Source organism: Populus nigra, chromosome 12, assembly GCF_951802175.1.
Source record: "Populus nigra chromosome 12, ddPopNigr1.1, whole genome shotgun sequence".
Classification (NCBI taxonomy): domain Eukaryota; kingdom Viridiplantae; phylum Streptophyta; class Magnoliopsida; order Malpighiales; family Salicaceae; genus Populus; species Populus nigra.
The window spans coordinates 3,546,474-3,562,258 of record NC_084863.1 but is presented as its reverse complement, the minus strand read 5'-3'; the positions used below and the strand labels follow the sequence as shown (position 1 = coordinate 3,562,258).

The 15,785-nt window shown below is 34.0% G+C and overlaps 2 protein-coding genes across 4 annotated transcripts; one reads left to right on the top strand and one right to left on the bottom strand.

Moving 5' to 3' along the window:
* The first annotated feature begins 742 nt into the window (after window positions 1-742).
* On the top strand, window positions 743-6,279 carry LOC133670042 (uncharacterized). 3 transcript variants are annotated; one of them, XM_062090445.1, is made up of 9 exons: window positions 744-979; window positions 1,588-2,151; window positions 2,790-3,187; window positions 3,660-3,909; window positions 4,312-4,477; window positions 4,567-4,669; window positions 5,249-5,377; window positions 5,531-5,746; window positions 5,836-6,279. In XM_062090445.1, exons 2-9 carry the CDS (start codon window positions 1,911-1,913, stop codon window positions 6,112-6,114), a joined length of 1,782 nt encoding a protein of 593 aa, XP_061946429.1. In that variant the 5' UTR covers window positions 744-979; window positions 1,588-1,910; the 3' UTR covers window positions 6,115-6,279. The 3 variants fall into 3 exon arrangements, with proteins under 3 accessions (XP_061946431.1, XP_061946429.1, XP_061946430.1); XM_062090446.1 differs by having other exon boundaries at window positions 744-1,000; XM_062090447.1 differs by lacking the exon at window positions 5,249-5,377 and having other exon boundaries at window positions 743-979.
* Window positions 6,280-9,273: 2,994 nt separating this feature from the next.
* On the bottom strand, window positions 9,274-14,383 carry LOC133669365 (uncharacterized). Its single transcript, XM_062089464.1, has 3 exons — window positions 14,004-14,383; window positions 11,698-13,654; window positions 9,274-9,981 (listed from the first exon to the last, which is right to left on the bottom strand). Exons 2-3 carry the CDS (start codon window positions 13,285-13,287, stop codon window positions 9,595-9,597), a joined length of 1,977 nt encoding a protein of 658 aa, XP_061945448.1. The 5' UTR covers window positions 13,288-13,654; window positions 14,004-14,383; the 3' UTR covers window positions 9,274-9,594.
* Between the last annotated feature and the right edge of the window lie 1,402 nt (window positions 14,384-15,785).

The following is a 15,785-nucleotide window of genomic DNA, read 5'->3' as shown; positions in this document are numbered from 1 at the left end:
TAATAAATGCATGGAAATAATTAGCTGTGAATAATGCTCAAAACACAACATCAATGGTATCATCATGTGCATGATAATTACATGTAGCCAATAAAATGAAAAAGCAGCAATCTCTTGTTGTTGATGGGACAAGTCACTCTCAAATATATATATATATATATACTAAAAAAATATTTTTAATGTATATTTCATAATGCGGTTTAGGATATTTTTTTAAAAATATTTTTAAATAAAAAATTTATTAAAATAATTTTAATATTTTTTTAGATAAAAAACAATATTAATTTTTGTAAACCAAAACTTAACATTATATCATTTTGGTTTTAAGAAAATTAAATTAACTTATCAACTAAAAAATTGATCCATCCATGCAAATCAATTGTTGAATGGAGTCAAACCTTGAGCCAGATTTTATAATTATGCGAAGCTCTCCCATTAATGGCGCTGTAGTTCATTGGTAATAGTCTTTTAAGTATTTACTAAGAGATTACCTATTCAATTCTTAATAAAAATAATATTGATATAAATATTAAGAATTTAATTTATTTATATTTTATATAAAATATTATTAAAGTTAGCCTCTTTTTTCTATCATGGTGATTAAATTAATATTTCTTATCACGAAAGATACATGAATCCTTTCTCTTTTTTATTTTTTTTTAAATACTAATAACTAATTATACATATATATAAAAAAATATCTTCATATATATATATATAATAATTTAAATATTGACAGCTGTTGATAATCCATCCATGAGGTACTTCTACCACTGCTGCTAGACTTGGACAGTGGCTGGCTGCAGAAACTGAGCCAAAGGGTGACACAACAATCTAGCACTTCTGAAAGAAAGAATGAGCGTGGTCTGTGTGTGTGTGGTCTAAAAAGTTGGTCAGTGGGAGGGAAGGGAAGGGAAAGGAAAGGAAGGGAAGGCATGTCTGTTTGTTTCTTGGGAAACTGAAAAATGAAATTTTAGTGGTCAGTTTCCCAATGTACTTTGTAACTCTCTTTCTCTGACAATTCTATCACTTTTCTTCCTCTTATGGCTTTGATCAGCAAAAATGGCCCTTTTCTTTGATATTTTATTACTATCATTCAGATTGTTTGAATTCTGTGTTGTTCTTGTAAGACTGCATATACTGTTTCGGGATTTCTGCGAAGTGTTTTTTTTTCTTGTGGAAAACTATTTTTGCAGTGTTTTATCTCAGCATGGCATGTGTCTGTGTGCATGGTTTTTCTAATAGGAACTCATCCCAGCTGTTTGTGACTTTCTTCTGTTTTTCCTTCATTATCCAAATGTAAGCATTTCATTTTTTTTTTCTCCCTTGAAACCATTGGCTAACCAAGAGGAATGGAAACAAAACAGTAGTAATTAATAATAATTAATGGCTCTGATATGATGTCTGCCATTTTTCTCTATTTTTTCAGCATGTTCTTAAAGAAGAAAGAACTTGTGTTGAAATGGGGTTATGTTGGATTTTAATTCTTTAGAATTTATGCCTGTCTTTTAGCCCAAATATGTTTTTTTCTCAGTTTTTCAAATATTTTTGTGCGAATACTAATCAGTATTCTTATTTATTTTGCAGTTGGAAGGGGTATAGAAGTGGACAGGAAAGTTTAGAAAAAGTTACGAAACTGTGAATATGAGTGGCTGAGACTTGGGAGGGACAGCTCTTTAAACTTTGTTCTTTCTTGTAGGACTTTTAGACAAAGCCCATACCCGAGTTTTCTTGCACAAGAAATTTAAAGAAAGAAAAAGAAAGAAGAAAGAAACTTGCCATGAGCAGGAAAAGTTTGGTTTAGCAGTACACTTTCATGCGAATCATTTGTTTGAAGTAGTTGGTTGGTATGCCACAGCAAAGGTTTCAAGTATCCTTTGGGGCTCTCTAGTTTTAGACCCAAAAAAAAAATGAATACGGAGCCATTGAACCAGAAATCTCTTGAGAGAGTGGTGTCACAGAAAGCTTTACAAATTGGCAGTTCATTTCCTTGTCAAATTTGTGTGGTGGGTTTTCTTAGTGGAGTTTGTCTCACCTCTTTGTTTTTGGCTGCTCTTACTTCACTGGGGACTTTTGAGTTTGGTGGCATTTCGTTTTCTTCCATCTCTCTGGGAAATTCTCCTTGGAACTCTTCAAGTTCTGGGTTTTTCAGTGAGTATAAGTTAACCCTGTTTGTTCTTCAACTGCTGTTTGTTTCTGGCACTGTCATTTGTAAAATTCCTGCAAGTTTTAATTGGTTTTGGATTTATGAACAGGGTTTTTAGTCCAAAAAGTCTTACTGTTGAATTCTCAAGTCTTGACAGATTGTTAAAGTTGATCAGGGTACTTTTGATTGGTTTTTGGTGAAGACAAGGCAAAAATTCATGCATGAAAAGTAAAGCCAGGAATGATCAAAGGGTGCATGTGAAGCAACATAAACTTCAAGTGACTTGTTAGATACTTTTGTTGGTTACTTCTCCACTTGACCTTGATCAGAGCTTCTAGATCACTGTTTACTAGTGTTTAACATAATTAGTCCAACCACTCGTTCTCTAGTATACTTAGAATTGAGGCCAATAACCCTACTGTTCTTGAGGTAATGATTGATAAGTTTTGATGCTTTGGAAAGAATTATGCTCTTCAAAAGTTAGCCTTCATGACGAAGTGAAGTATCTAACTTAATTCTGTTTAGTCAGTCTTCTAAACAATCGCAGTCAAGTGCATCCCTGAGCTGTTGATGAATTGTGGATCTCATGTAATTTAAAGCTTTAATTTTATTACTAAAAGCACTTGGATGGATTTAATTGCAGATACAGTTACAAGTGCAGACTGCAAATTTAAAAGAAAGGAAATCTTTACAGAGAGGTGGGTTGACTCAAAGAGAAGTGAAAATGGGGTTGATGATGAGAGAGTTTCATTATTACATTCAGCTTGGAGTGCCTTACTATCCGAATCAGTAGATGGGGAAATTGCATTCTGGCAAAGTTCTGTACTTAGCAAATCTGCCGTACCAAATGCCCCTCATTTGGAGAACTGCAAGTTGAGTGAACAAATAAATGAACATCTTGATAAGCGTGCTGAGAATGAGAGGCTTCCTCCTTGGACAACTTGGAAGGGATTATTAAACGCACACCCTGCATCTATGCCTACTGAGCAACTGAGGTACTTTAGGCATCAAGCAATGCCTGAAGGTGCTTATCCTCCCTGGGTATGTTTCTGGTGTACTTGATCAGAATGTCATTATAACTGAACAATTCCATTCATCTTTGGCGAACATTTAATTCTGGAAATCATGCTCAACATTGTTTGGATTTGAGAGAGATGGAGCGAGGTGAAGTAGAGAGAATAATTTGATGAGTAGAGAAGAGAGATTTCAAGTCGGAACATGATTGATTATTCTAAATCCCATTTTACCTTTCGAAATCCTGCTTGAGTTCTATAATCAAACAAGGACACAGATCATAGCATGGTCAAACAAACAGGCGATGATCATAGAATAATGATCTATAAAAACTGTCCACATATTGCATTCCTCTCACTTCGTTCATGATTAGTGATCTATAATATTGCATCCTACAAATATTTTGTTTCTATTTCAAAGTTTTCCATTCTTTCCATTATAATTTTCCTTAATAATGTTGCCCGGTTTTAGCTTCATTGCTTATTGTTATGATTCCCAGATTACTGGATCGGATGAAGAAAACTATCCTCTTACTAGGAAAGTGCAGCGTGACATATGGCTCCATCAGCATCCTGAGAACTGCAGGGATCCTAATATAAGATTTCTGGTTGCTGAGTGGGAGAGGTTACCTGGTTTTGGTATTGGAGCCCAGCTAGCTGGAATGTGTGGGCTTCTTGCTATTGCAATCAATGAGAAAAGAGTCCTTGTTACCAGCTACTATAATCGAGCCGACCATGATGGTTGTAAAGGTACGAGTGAAGAATCAAATCATACATGTTTCTTCTGATTCTTTTTTAATGAATAGAAGTTGTTCTAATTGATAATTATTTCCAAGTTGTATTAAATGGATAAGGATATGATTGTGTGTAAAAGCATCCTCAGATGAGTTACTTGTTCCTTGCATAAAAAGTTCTGAATTTGCCCGTTCAATGTTTAATGTTTCATGATAAATGTCTCCCCCCAAGGAAACTCAAAGCCGCAAGGGGCAAGTGTTGTTTCTAAGTTCTAATCACCTAGTTTTTACCTGGTGTTATTTATTACATGTCAAGAATGTGTTATTTGGTGCGAAGCCTTAGAGATAACTAAAGGTAAGAGTTGGAAGATAACAATGTTGTTATTGATAAACAACCGTCAACACTTTGTTCTTATAGGTTCTTTGCGCTCCAGTTGGTCTTGCTACTTTTTTCCAGAAACATCCCAAGAATGTCGAGATCATGCTTTTGAGCTAATGGGTAATAAAGAAGCATTGGAAAGGGGAATTGTAACTACAAAAGACAATTACACATCAAAAGAAATATGGACTGGACGGACTCCAAGGCAAGTGATCACTGCATGTGTAATTAGAATTAACCCTTGGAGATAATTGTTGCTCTTATTCCCAAATGATTGCACAATTTGTATAACAGGGTATGGGGCGAACCGTGGAGGTTCTTGCAACCAACAACAGAAATAAATGGGAGTTTGGTTGCGTCTCATCGTAAAATGGATCGAAGATGGTGGAGAGCACAGGTAAAACTTAAAATTTATTGAGAAGGGAGTGAGACCTGCACTTTCATGCTGTTCCTTAGAATTGTTAGCATTCTCAGATTTTACTTTCTTCCCAACAGAATTTAAATGCAAATTTGGAACCTTAGCAATTCCATCTTGTTACCATGGAGTTGCAAATTGCAACTTTTCTCTTATTATATAATTCTCATTTTACTACTTTGTGGCTAGAGAAAATAGTTTATGATGTTAATTCAGATGCAACAAATGTCAGTGAGAGATGATTAGCCACCATCATATAGAAATGGGAGTATGAGGGTGATGGAGGCCATGGGCAGCGAGCAAATTTCCTGTATGTGGTGCCTTGCTTCTGCTTTTATTTTGCATATAGATTGTTAGAATTAAAGCCTGCTGGCCTCCATGTTCTGGCACCTCAACCAACATGCCATTTGTGCCTTGTATATGCTTCTATGATGTTTAGCAGCAGTTTTGACACCCACTCCTCTCATGGAGCAAGCATCCCTCTCCTTCTCAGTTAATGTCAGGCAGATGCTTTTATATTTATACAAGTTTGCAAATGAGACATTGTATAGCTGTCATCAGGCAATACGCTACTTGATGAGATTTCAAACTCAGTATATGTGCGGTTTGATGAATGTTGCCCGAAATGCTGCTTTTGGGAAGGAAGTTGCAAAGATGTTTCTTACAAGTCTCGGCAAGGAATGGCCAAAGGTTTTGTTAATCTATAATCTCGTGCATTTACCTGTTATAGAGAACATTAATCTAAAGTCTTGAACCTCAGTTAGCTGCATTGTTAATCTTCACTATATCACCTAAAATGAACTATTTTTCGAAATGATTCTCATAATGAACATGTTCTAATAGGATTTTGGGAACAAGAGAAGGTCAGATATTGAAGAGTTTGTATGGTCCGATCACAGACCATGGATTCCTAGGCCATTGTTGAGCATGCATGTAAGAATGGGAGACAAGGCATGTGAGATGAAGGTAGTTGAGTTTGAAGGTTACATGCATCTTGCTGAGCGGATCAGACAGCGTTTCCCGCACCTCAAGAGCGTTTGGCTATCAACTGAAATGCAGGTTTGCGCCTGATACTTGATACTTTTTTTGTATCTTATTTTCTCACACACACTCCCCTTATCATTATCAACGATCTGATACATTTTCAGGAAGTTATCAACAAGTCGAAGCTTTACACAAACTGGAATTTCTACTATACGAATGTAACCCGCCAAGTTGGGAACGCGACAATGGCCGCGTATGAGGCAAGTCTGGGCAGGAAAACCAGCACAAACTATCCCCTTGTTAATTTCTTGATGGCAGCAGAAGCCGACTTTTTCGTCGGAGCATTGGGTTCAACATGGTGCTTTCTCATAGATGGCATGAGGAATACTGGCGGGAAAGTAATGGCAGGTTACTTGAGCGTTAACAAAGATCGGTTCTGGTAGGTATTATCTATCCAAAGTAGGTTTGTAAGTAAAAAATGGAATGAGTTCATCTGTAAATGAGTTTTAATCTTTGCACCATAATGTTCCACTTGTACGATGTACAAATAGTAGTGTGATGAAATAATGTAGTGTTCGTCTCAACAAGGACGCAAATTTCTGCACTTCTATTAACTCTAAAAAATGATTTTTTATTATTATTTTTGAATTATGTAGATGTGTTAATGTAAAAATTAAATTTTAAAAAATTTTAAAAATATATTATTTTAATATATTTTCAAGAAAAAAACATTTAATATTTAAACTTGTTTAGAAAGGTGTTAACTTTTTAAAAATATTTTTTATTTAAAAATATATTAAAATAATATTTTTTATTTTATGTATTCATTTTTTATATCGATACCCAAAAATAGTTAAAAATAAATAAATATTTAACCCAAAAAAACAGGGAAAAAAAAAAACACCGAGGAAGTCTATTCAAGGGCACCCATGGAAAGCCTGTAGCTTGTGTAAATAATTATTGTGGGCTACCAAACACGAAGTCTCAACAAGAAAACAAAAACAAGATAGCTTTCTGGGCGTAGCCATCCCAATCAATGGAGGACTGGTGGGAATTTAAAGGAACTCACAAATACCTCACTGCTTCCAAATTAAAATATATATGTATATATATATATATATTCCTTGAACGACAAGGATCCCGGCCGTCGAAGAGGGACAAACAGTAAATGACTTTGAATCATGCGTCCTTTAGAGCATTGACAAGTCACTTGCAAGTTAAAACCCAGAATCCGGCATGGACTCCATGAACAAAATCAAATTCCTGCAGGCTGCTGCCATCCTGGGACCTACAGGCTACAACTGTTGTCTGGCAATAGCAACGGCATCCACAATGGTGGCCTAGGGTGCTGACATTGAGGCATGGAAGAGACTGGCGCATGTAGAAAGCTCAAGACAGCCTTTTCTCACACCATCTCCTCGCCAGTGGCCGTAAAATGATGATGGTGGAATTTTGTTGGGTTGTGGTCACATTATCAAGCTGGGTGGCCAGTAATTCATGTCCAAAAGTAGTGATCTTCTGCACTTGAACTAGGGCAATTTTTTTTTTTTTTTGGATATAGCAATTTGTTGCAAAGGTTCCCAACAAGAAATTTAAATATTCACCGATCCACAATCTGAGATGCAGAATTCATCAGATTCAGCTATAATCATTCTTCAGAAAAATCAAGATAAAACTGTGCTCTGAACTATTTCAGTATATTCGTCAGAAAAGGGGAAGAAAATTAGTGGAAGATATAATGACAGAATGGGTTCGCATACTCTTTTCTTGTCTTCTCCCTCCAAAGTCCAGCCTGTAAAAAGGATGATGCAGCCGTCTAGAAAGCCCAAGTTGCTATAAAACTATTCCTGGCTGGTAAGGGCTGTTTGGCACGCGCGCAAACAGTGTTTCATAAAATTTTATTTATTTTTATTTAAAATTAATTTTTAATTTTTTTTGATCGTTTTGATTTATTAATATTAAAAATATTTTAAAAAAAAATATTATTTTGATAAATTCTGAAAAAAAATATTTTAAAAAGCAAGTATCATTAAACTCTTAAACACCTCCTAAATCTCTCTAAATCAAGGTCATAAATATATAACAGATACCTACTAACTATGATTCGCACTGGATTGAAATAATTTTTTCAACATAAAAACATAAATATATAAGTTTTTTCAATGTGTTTTTTTTAAAAAAGATTTAATTGTAAATCAAAAGGCTTACACATACATTTAATTAAATAAATTGAAAATTATCTGCGCTAATAATGAAAAAAAAGGTAAAGAATCGAAGAATATATATATATATCAAGATATTTGATCTCGTAAAATGAATCATGTACTCGATTTTGTTTAATAACTTTGTTTATTAAAAATATTTTTTTTAATCAAGCGATAACATAAATAGACACACATTAAAGTAATTGAATAAAATAAAAATAAATTATGAAAGGTTGTAGATACTAGAAAACAAATGTTGAGATTTTATGTGAAAACTAAATAATATTTAACGAAAGCCTAAATTAGAAAATTGAGAGATAGATGTGAACATATATATATATATATATATATATATATATATATATATATATTGAAAAAAAATAAAAAATAAAAAACTAATATCTTTTAATGTCTTTTAATATAAAAAAAAATTATTGAAAACTTATTCATAAACTAAATAAAAATTAAATCATATTCTATTAAAAAAAACATAACAAAAATTTGTGAAAATTAAAAAAACAAATCCAATAAAAACCTAATATTGAATTATAAAATTGAAAGGAAAAAAAACAAAGAAAAATTAATAGACTAAAAAAAAAACCTCATGCGTGCTGGCTAGCCTGGGTGGTCCAACATGACTAGGCTTAAAAAAAACCTATGTGCGTGGGCTTTTTAGCTTAGACCCGCGCATCTAGATTGACTTATATATATTTTTTTATTTTTTAACGGTTGTCAGTCACGTGCTTCTCCTAAGAATTCAGCCACATTGAAAATCAGGGTAAAGATTTATTTACCTAAAAATTCAATTTTTAAGTCAATTTTTTACTTAAAATATCTATAAAACACCTTAAACACCCTAATAAATTTATATACAACCTTAAAAAACTCAAAATCTGATCTAGAAATCTAAAATAAAAAAAACCTCCCTAAACTTCGATCCCATCTAAGGTGATGGGAAAGCTAAAGAATACCTAGGTTTGATTTTTTTTATCAAATGAAATTCATTAACATCAATATTAATTATGATTGAATCGATATCAATTGAGATTTTTTCATCTCTCAAATCATGAATTAAAAAAATAAAATTTTAGACTAAAATTAAAATTTTAAAAATCAAAAGGTTGAAAAAATATAAAAAATACAAGAATCAAAGTAAACTTTAAAATTGCCACCTATTTTTCCTGTATTTGATTTTCTATCTTTCAATCCTACACTTGTTTAACAAATCAGAGTCAATTGGTAATCAATTTAACCATAAAAAGACTAAATTAAGATGAAAGATGAAAAACTTATATGACCAAATAAAAAGAAATATTGAATTATGCGGGAACTGTAACATGGAACCACAGTAAACTTGATAGGCTTCAGGAAAGGATCAAATTAACCCAGAGGAAAGGATGACAATCACAAAAAAGGTAAACTTGATAAGCTGAGGCTTAGATAGATACAAAGATTGATGTCTGAAAAAATAAAGAGGGGAGCGGGGAAGGGGAATGAGAGTGAGCTATTATATATTAAAGGCGAAGGAGATCTTGTTCCGCTCCAATTTCACATCACATAAAAATACAACAGTCTTCCTAATGAAGTAATCACCTAACAAATATCCTGGGATTCATCCACTGCTTCATTCAAACGACGATTGGTCACTGTGCGAAGCAGAGCCTTGCCCATGCAAAATGATTTTCAAGTGGCAAAGAACCTTGGGACTATTTAGTCCATTTATTCTTCCACGTCTTCACTCAAATGTTGTGCCCGCCCTTCCTCACCTCTGGCTGCAGCTTGTTTCCTGTGTTTCTTGTTCTTGGCTTTCTTGGCTTTCATGCGGCGTTTCTTCTCATTGGCATCAACCCAAGTATAGTCTGCTGGTATGAGGAAAGGATCAATCTCATCTTTGTACCGGTGACTATCACTATCACTTGATTGCCCACCTCGACTCCCCCTCATCCATGAAATCCACGATGAAGCCCCTTCAGATTCCTTGGACTTCGCCTCCTGGAAATGAGCTGGGCTGGAGAGAGGTGTTGAGAATTCTTCTGATGGCTGTAGCTCCTCAAATTTTGTAAAAGTAACAAGCACCCGAATAGTTGGGACAATAGGGATGGCAACCTGCAGTAAAGAAAATGAAACATTAATCATGCTCCCAACAGTTAAATAATTGAATGCAAAAGGTATGGATCTATTCATTTCGTGCATGCACTAATTTCTTTCTGATATAATTCACATCATATCAGTTCAAAGAAATTTTTCAACAAAAAACAAAAGGGAAAAAAATTCTGCAGCAAATTATTTCAGATTCATTTTGTTAGCTTGCCATCAGTTATAAATGCACTTAGCCATGCAATAACACGAATCTGAGTCTCATAAAATATTCTGTAATTTAGATCTTGAACATTTACCAATGACTTAATACAAAGGTATCAAAGTCCAGTAAACATCGGCTAACATGTAGAAGGCACCATTACATTAACACAAGCTTAAAGTGCCAACTTAATCCCTTCTACACATGGCTCGTGGTTTTGAGATGACAGACTAAAAATCATGAGAGAAAACACTTTTTTTTTATCAATGGAAAGCACAACAACAATAAATAAATCAGGCAGATCCACTGGCCAAATCAGAAATACAAATGCAAAAAAGATGATTTCTGAAGTGTCAAAGTCAGCATAATAACCCATCTTTGACCAAAGCACTCACCTTTGCCTGTTTGCAAAGTATCTGACATGAAGCGCCTAAAAAGAGATTTTATTATGAACTAAAAAAAATGTGCAAGATGCATCAATTAGAATGACATAATTGTGATAATTATTAATTCTAAAAAGGATCATTAAAAGCCGAACACCTGCGTAGTAAGAGCACTAGAAGCACTCCTGGACAAAGGATATAAGACAGGCAACGATGAGAAAGACAATCATATAAAGGCAAATGATTGTTAGATTACTTCAATACAAAACTATTGAAATCTATTTTCTGATTTCATAAATGTAAAGAACTAATTCAATCATAAATTCTAGGTTAGATCTCTATCAGGTCAGCTAGTTCTAACTTTCCCTTATACTATCTGAAAGCTTAACTGTGCACAATCTAACTCAAGTCTCCTCAAGTTTTATTTTTATCTCCCAAAAAAAAAAGGCTTTGCTATGGTAGTCCACTAGTACTTCCTCAGCCTCAAGCCACAAGGAATAGCACATCTCTTTTAACAAGATTTTTATTTCAGTTTTTTTTTAAAAAGGAAAAATGGAGACTTCCCTGAAAGGTAGTCGATATTGCTTAAATCACTCTGGTCCAATTAACTAACATGAATGAGCTTCGCAAAAAATTAAACCAGATAAGCCAGTAAAGGGAAATTAAAGCATGGAGAAAAGGCCAAAATGCTTAAAGGAAAACCAATAGAGATTTTTCTGTGAGCCAAAAGTGATTATCCACTAAGATTTTCAGCAAAAGGAATGCCAAGTCCATTTGAAAAGTTCCAACAATTGAGTTGTTGAACAATGGTTTAGTGCTATTCCTGTTGAATCCCAGAACAAAAGAGCAGATTGCAACCAAGAATCTTAAAAAACTTATGGCCCAAAATGCTCACAAATCATCTCCTCCTACCAGACAAAACAAAAGGGAAACAAAGAAAGAAAGCACCAAGGGTAAAAGAAATCCTTGTACTATCTGAAACAAAAGCTAACTTGCTTAGTATCATGACGGAAGCAAAGAATAACATATGTAAATATGGGAGGAGAAAATGTAAAATGACTAAACAAAAGATATAAATGACAGTGCAGGATGTGCAACCAATAAAACAAGGCAAGAGGAGATTTGAGGAATCTGATTTACCTTGACAGGAAATGTTCCCAGGGGAAGTTTTGTTGTCAAAAGCTCTCTGAGTCTCCTAATAGCCTTGACTTTGTTGGCTAATATGTCAAGTAAAGGCAGGAGCTCCTCAGTTTTCAAAGGAAAATCTGGTGTGAGCCACAAGACAGGTCTCAAACCCTTCTTGTACTCACTCTCATGCTTAGATTCGCTACTGGGCCCTTTCTTCTTCTTCTTCTTGCTGCTTTTATCTTTTCCTTTCTTGGCATCAGCCATATCCTCCCTAGCAGATTCAGATGATTTTTGATGATCAACAGGTTTCTGGGTGCCACCTTCTGGTGCTAATTTTGAAAATTTTTTCAAGATCTTTGAATCTTCAGGATCATCACTAGTATTCTTTGAACCTTTGTTCTTCCAACCAAACCAACTCTTCTTCTCCTTAATGGAACCATTAGAGTCGCCATTTTCAAAGATTCCTCCAGAGCCATTTTCTTGGTACTCAACACTAGGTTCCTCATCATCACCAACAACATCTGAGTTCCCCGTACGAAGTGCAGAATCTAACTGTTTCCTCTCCTCAGCAGTCAACACGTCATCAAACTCATCATTTTCAGCAGCATTTCCTAATCTCTCTTCATCATCCACCGCAAAAAGCTCCTCATCAGTCATAGCACCAGGAACCCGTCTTGACTTCACACTGACCATAACATGAAGCATGTCATAAACTTTGGCCTTCCAATTTCCAACCATTTCTGTCCTCTCTTGCCGCCTCCAATTCAAATGTGGAATAAGCTCTGCTTGAGTGACGTCAATGCCTGGCCTGTACATATTAGTTTGAGACATCAAAGCCACTTCATGGGCAACTTCTGCTTCAGTTGGTTGGGCACCAGCCCCCTCCAAAGCATTTGTAACCTCCTTTTCCTTATGGGCAAGAACAACCAAAGAACCTGGTGCCAAAGATATATTGCCATCCTCTGAAGAGTATCCCTCCCCGAGAAATAGAAATGTTTGATCTGACCTCTGAATGCGAAAACCATCAAAGCCAGCAAGAGTCATATCAGCACGGAGGTTAGAACCACGCTTCCAAATGCGGTAAGTATCTGACGGGGCAATACGACCAATAAATGGGATGACAGAACTCTCAAAATGAAAAGTTATCTCCATATAAAAATCATGAATACGAGCTGCTGAAGCAACAATCCGCGGGAGCCTTCGACACCATTTTGCCCAAGCAAGAGGCTGGTAATGCCGAGCAATTATCATGGCGATTGTCTCCTCTCTCGTGCAAACTGCTTCTTGAAGTGCACTCCAGCCATTCTCATTCTGCAGACTCCAATCAGCACCGGCTGCCATTAAAATCTCAGCGGAGATTGGATCCCGCAGCCTGACAGCAAGGTGCAAAGGAGTTTCTCTGCCAGGAACATCCCGGCGGTCAATGACAGCAGAGACAGAATCCGCCTGTTGCTCAGCAACAAGAGACTCTTCTTCAGTATTGACTTCACCAGCCTTGGCAAGACGTGGGAGGGCTGAGATAACTTGCCTAAGGGTAGCATAATCTCGGCGTGCAACTGCCAAATGGGCAGGACTATGAGCAAACTTGGACAAATCTTCCATAGGTTTTCTCTCCTGTTCTATTTCTCTTTCAATCTCTAAGCTATAAAGTTTGTTCCATTTCAATCTCTATTTCTCTTCCAAAAATTCTAGGGTTTCATTTCACCCTGCACAATTAGGGTTTTGCACGGTTCAACCTTCTTCTTCTTCTTCTTCTTCTTCTCCAACAATAAACTTGTAGCTCTTTCAAGGAGAACCAAAATAACCCAATTGAAAGAGATCAACAAAATTATCAAAATTTAGAATACAAAAGATAATCCTGGCTCATTTTCTTGCCCAAATGTCTTCCATTTTCATAGCTTCCAAAACACCAAAGCCCACTTCAGTAAAACTCCATTATACTGTCATCAATCTTTCAAAAAGCTCAAATCTGGAATAATTTAAAATAAAATAATTAGACCCCAAATTTAATTAAAAATTTCTAGGTTACCAGCTAAAAAAACTAAAAATTTCTGCTAAACGTGAAAGATCAATATCCTTTGTGTTTGGCTATGAAAAAAAAAAAGATTCCTTTTTTTTTTCTTTTGCTTACTGAAACCTAACACAATCAATCAAATATATAACCGTTTTTTAACGAACTCAATTTTATTTTCACTTTCCAACAATAATAAAAAAAAATTAATAAAATTACAAAAAACTAAAAAATCCAGTCTTGTTTCGTTTTCTCAGTAACCAAAAAGTAAAACTACACTCTTTTGACAACCAAAGAGTATAATTACCTGAAAATCTCGAAATCACAACAGAAGAAGAACCGCCAAACACGACCCGATCTCTTCTTTGAGTTTTCCGCTTCAAAATCTTTCAAATACAAACAGCGAGCACGCGAGGAGAGAGAGAGAGAGAGAGAGAGAGCTTTTCGCTTCAAATTCTTTCAAATAAAAACTGCGAGCAAGCGAGAGAGAGAGATAAGAAGAACCGGACGATTGATATTGATGCGATCTATAGGTTACGATCGACTCTGCCAAACAGTGTTAACTCAGTAACTTGACGTGACCCTTACTCGGTCACGAACTCAGTTAGATCTCTTTCTCTCTGATTCCTTTCTTTTGCTTTGGTTCTTTTAACAGTCTCTCTATGCGCTCTCTCTCTTTTCTCTATCTGCAAATTTTTTTTCTTCAGGATGTGAGAATAATACAGCATTGCCCTTGATGTGTTAAAATATTACGATTATGCCATTGCTACCTTTCTCCGCTTGGCTACCTGGTCCTTCACTGGATTTTCATCAGTTGATTGGTGGGTCACTTCAGTAGTTTGGATTCTACTCTTATTTGTACTGTTTTTTAGAGTGAGAGTACAGAGCTGGGCTTGACGTTTTAAATATTTACGGTTTTGTGCCACTGTAAGTTGTACTAATGTTACTGTTTGAGAGATCCAATGATGCTTGATGCTGACACTGCATTCTGAAGGACAGCAGTGAAAATGAGATTATTATTTTTTTTACTAAAAGTTTTATAAATGAGATATATGTAGAAAAATCATATGTGTTTCTAGTATGGATAGAAAAATAAATTATATAGTAAAAAAAAAAAGTTAGGAAAGGAGGAGGGATTTGATAAGAAATTAATATGAAAATAAATATTTATTATATTTTTTTTCTTCATATAATTATAAGATTTCATTTTATATTGATGTAAGATTATAAATTATTTTATAGTTGCACTGAATTTTAGAGATTTTAAATTTGTTTGATGCTGTGGTTTAACTATATTTTTAAAAAAATTATTTTTTTAGCTTTAAATATTTTTTTTATGTTTTATAATTATTTTGATGTGCTGATATCAATAATAAATTTTAAAAAATAAAAAATATATTTTAATATATTTCAAAAAAAAATTACCCTACTTTTCTTCTTATTGATTTGAATTTTTTTATAATGGATGTATTTCTTTTTATATATAAAAACAACAATCTGCAAACAAATCTCTTTGGAGTTATTAAAAATCATTTAATATATCTAATTAATCATAATATTTTTTATTTAAAATTTATTTTAAACACTTTCATATAAAAGAACACTTATTTAGTGTCTTTAATAAATATCATTGATTTTTATTTTTTAACATAAATCAATAATAAATGAAATTTAATAAATACACTCAAATAATAATTAATGGATGCTTTCATTTGCTTTTCTCATAAAATAATTGGTTCTAACTGAAAACAAAAACATCTTACTTTCAAAACTTATGAATTTATATATTCTGTCTGTATCCATGAAATTGTTTTGTGGCATATAATAATCAATATCATAATATTTTTATTAACCCTAACTATAACTAAAAATTCAAGTAAAAGCAGCACAAAAAAAATTTTAAAAATATAAATTTTAAAAAAATATCATTATAACAAGAGAATATTGCTAGTCAGTAAAGATAGTCATGATGCCATAAAATCTAATATAATTTAATTCAACAATAATTAAAATAAATAAAAAAATTAATGATTTAAATTCGAAAGCGAAATGTATTCTTTCATCAAAAACCTCATTTTATTATTTAAAA